This window comes from Pseudophryne corroboree, chromosome 6 (genome assembly GCF_028390025.1).
Source record: "Pseudophryne corroboree isolate aPseCor3 chromosome 6, aPseCor3.hap2, whole genome shotgun sequence".
Classification (NCBI taxonomy): domain Eukaryota; kingdom Metazoa; phylum Chordata; class Amphibia; order Anura; family Myobatrachidae; genus Pseudophryne; species Pseudophryne corroboree.
In genome coordinates, this window is record NC_086449.1 from 20112466 (window position 1) to 20116679 (window position 4214).

General features: G+C 40.5%; 1 protein-coding gene across 1 annotated transcript; it reads right to left on the reverse strand.

Annotated features, from left to right (window-relative positions):
- Positions 1 to 3128: 3128 nt before the first annotated feature.
- On the reverse strand, positions 3129 to 3959 carry LOC134934108 (olfactory receptor 10A3-like). Its single transcript, XM_063929613.1, has one exon. The coding sequence runs from the start codon at positions 3957 to 3959 to the stop codon at positions 3129 to 3131; it is 831 nt and encodes a 276-aa protein (XP_063785683.1).
- Positions 3960 to 4214: the final 255 nt, after the last annotated feature.

Below are 4214 nucleotides of genomic sequence, written 5' to 3' on the forward strand. Positions count from 1 at the left end.
ATACAAGGATTTATCAAACGATTTATTTAAAAAAAAAACACTACATAGGACATCCCCTGAGGTTAGAAGAAAACAAATTAATACTCAATGGAGAAAAGGATTCTAAACAGTAAGGACAGTAAAGATTTTGAATTCTCTGCCAGAGAAGATAGTAATGGTGGACTTAATCAATAAGTTTAAAAATGGATTAGATAAATTCCTAGCGGAAAAAAATATCTAAGGATACAGCATTTATTTAATAACAAAAAAAATATATAATACAAGTTGAACTCGATGGACATTTGTCTTTTTTCAACCTTAACTATGTAACTAACTGAAGCAACAGGTTAAAGGAGATGTTAGATCTATGGTAACAGGTCATCCTATGAGGTCGTATGTAGATGGGGTGAGGGGCGTGGTTAAGTTGGTGTAGGTGGGAGGATGATTTGTTTCTCCCTCTTGCGGTGTTTGGACGTTTACCCACCCGCCCTTTTTGGTTGGTGTCGGCTTGGCAGGTTGGGAAGGCATGAGGACTGTGGCTGTAGGTAATAGTGGTGATAGGTGCTCAGGGTATGGAAAGGTACTGGTGTTGGATCCGTAGGGGATGGGAGTATCGTTGAACCAGATGGGCTCCGGTCTCATATGGATTCTGGGGATTCCTGATCACCTTGTTTGAGTTATGGGAAGATATAAATGTAGAGTAGTCAACGGTCTTCCATAAAGTTGTGTTACCACAAGGGGTGGCATATGGCCTTATATTGCCCCTTATGTAATCGTCCCTCCTTGTCACCATACCTATTTATGGTTTTAAATAAAGCTGACAATCAGAACATTTGCTTGATTGTCCGTGTCCATTATTTCATGAGAGTATGCAAGGGTATGCGAATGAATGAGGTCAGTGAACTATAGAGATTTTAATGAACCAAAAACGTTCAATACATGCCTGCATTTATTCCACCACTCCCCATTACTTCCGCCAAATGGTCTCTGACTGCCAATCACTTTGGGAATACATTCTTCACTGAGGCACATATGTGCAGTATGATAGTGACCCAATTGCAGTCAACCAATAATCAGTCACCTGCGTTAATATCACCATTGCTTACATATCTGAATCAGGCGCATACGCCTAAAAAAATAGGAACGACCATCCCAATCTAGGACATAGGTATAACATACATATAAACAGAGAGCATATTTTTATCAGCCTATATTAATATACAATGCATAGTCTAGAGAACATATAATTGCAAAGAATAGAACTCATGCGTATTATGGATCAGATTTATCAATGCCCCATAGGGCATACTCTCATGAAATAATGGACACGGACAATTAAGCAAATGTTCTGATTGTCAGCTTTATTTAAAACCATAAATAGGTATGGTGACAAGGAGGGACAATTGCATAAGGGGCAATATAAAGCCATATGCCACCCCTTGTGGTAACACAACTTTATTAATGCCTCTTTTCTTTAGCCCAGGTAAGACGTTTCTGTCGTTGTTTACTATTCAGGAGCGGCTTGACAAGAGGAATACAACATTTGAAGCCCATGTCCAGGATCCGTCTGTGTGTGGTGACTCTTGATGCAATAACTCCAGCCTCAGTCCACTCCATGTGAAGCTCCCCCGCACTATTGAATGACCTTTTCCTGACAAGACAAAAATAACTGTTCTGTTGCTCAGTGGTCCAAAGTCTTCTTTTCTGATGAGAGCAAATTTTGCATCTCATTTGGAAACCAAGGTCCCAGAGTATCCTTCAGCAGACAAGCTTTATGTAGATGCTGTCTTCATTTTCCAGCAGGACTTGGCACCTGCCCGCACTGACAAAAGTACCAAAACCTGGTTCAATGACCGTGGGATTATTGTTCTGGATTGGCCAGCAAACTCGCCTGACCTGAACCCCATAGAGAATCTATGGGGCATTGCCAAGAGAAAGATGAGAGACATGAGACCAAACAATGCAGAAGAGCTGAAGGCCGCTATTGAAGCATCCTGGTCTTCCATAACACCTCAGCAGTGCCACAGGCACAGAATCCATGCCACACCGCATTGAGGCAGTAATTCCTGCAAATGGGTCCCAAACCAAGTACTGAGTACATATGCATGATTATAATTTTCCGAGGGCTGACATTTCTGTATTTAAAATCCTTTTTTTATTGATTTTATGTAATATTCTAATTTTCTGAGATTTTAGATTTGGGGTTTTCTTAAACTGTAAGCCGCAGTAATCAAAAGGCTTGAAATATCTCACTTTTCATGTAATGAGTCTATATAATATATTAGTTTCACCTTTTGTGTTGAATTACTGAAATAAATGAACTTTTGCATGATATTCTAATTCTCTGAGTTTTACCTGTACTATCTTTTTACTTACTGTATGTGGTCAGTTAAGCAAACGGGGCTTTTTTAGATTGTTTTGTGAATGCACTGTTGCGTAATTAAGGAACTTGGGGGTTATTCTGCAGGTGGGGCAGATCAAATATGTGCATAGAGATTTAGATTTGGGTGGGTTATATTGTTTCTGTGCAGGGTAAATACTGACTGCTTTATTTCTACACTGCAAATTAGATTTCAGTTTTAACACACGCTACCCAAATCTAATTATCTCTGCACATGTTACATCTGCCCCCCCTGCAGTGCACATGGCTTTGCCCATTAGTGTGCTTATTTGGTTTGCTAACAAATCTGAATAAGGGGTGGTAGTCATGTGACCGCCGGGGGCTGACCTACAGTCACATGACCTCCTCCGTGAGCCAGACGGCTCACTATCCCGATGGTCGGCATGCCGACCAACAGGGACTATTTCCACTCGTGGGTGTCCAGGTCGCCACAGAGCCCGCAGCGTGGCGAGTGCAGCGTGGCGAGCGCAGCGAGCCCGCAAGGGGCTTGCTGCACTCGCCCCTCCCGGCGTCGGTATGCTGCCGGGATCCCGGCGTCGGTAAGGTGACCGGCGGTCAGGAGACCGTCGGTCACCCATACTACACCCCTGAATAAGGCCCTGTCAGTCAATATGTAATTTGTTGATGACAAACAGAACTTTTTGAAACGTACATTTGACATTTTTACTGATCTTTTTATTACCTGTAATAAGTTACATAATAATATCAGAAAAATTAGACCCAAATTGATTACTGCAAAATATAATATTTATGTACTGTTTTTGCTATAATCCTTAGTCTTTAATAAATTTCCTATTATGGCTTTCATTTCCTTACTCCTCAAGCTGTAAATAAATGGATTAAACAGGGGAGTTAGTACAATGTACAGAAGGGAGATACACTTGTTTACAGTCAAAGATCGTCCGCTAGCTGGAACCAAGTAAATAGTCATCAAGGTTCCATAGAATACAGTCACAACGGTGAGGTGGGAGCTGCAGGTGGAGAAGGTCTTCTTCCTACCAGTTGTAGAGGAGATCCCTAGAATAGTTATGAATACACAGATGTAACTAAAAAAAATTAAGATAAATGGAATGACGATTATTGGGACAGAAAGAATAAAGAATAACAGCTGTAAAGCATGAGCATAAGAACATGTCAGTTCAATAAAAGGCATTGAATCACAGAAAAAATGGTCAATGACGTTGGGTCCACAGAACTGAAGTTGACACAGAAAGTTAAGAGTAATTTGGGTGAGCAGAAAGCCAAAGGCCCAGCAATATATTACCAGGAATTGTTGTAGTTTGATGTTCATGATGGTGGTATAACGCAGAGGGTGGCATATGGCCAGGTATCGGTCATAAGACATGACTGCGAGGAGATGACATTCTGTACACCCTGTAACACAATAGATATAAGTCTGTGCTATACATCCAGTAATAGAGATGGTGGCTCCTTCCAGCCATATAACACGTAGCATGTTAGGAATGATAAGAGTGAGGAACACAATCTCAATGCATGACAATTGCTGGAGGAAGAAGTACATGGGAGAATAAAGCTGCTGCCTGGTGGACACCAATACGATGATCATAGAATTTATCATGATTGTCAATATGTAAATAATCAGTATAATTAGAAATAAAATGATGGCATTGGAACCCTTTATTTGCGGGAATCCCAGTAGTAAGAATTCATGGACTGCTGTGTAGTTCTCCGTAATCATTCTGTGTGCTTTTGAAAACTAATAATTTAGAAGTCATTTAGAAACTAATATATTCAGTTTAGGATATGATATTAATGTCACATACTGTACTTGGGACATGTTTGCTCTCATTTCCTCCAAGTAATTGATTTCTTT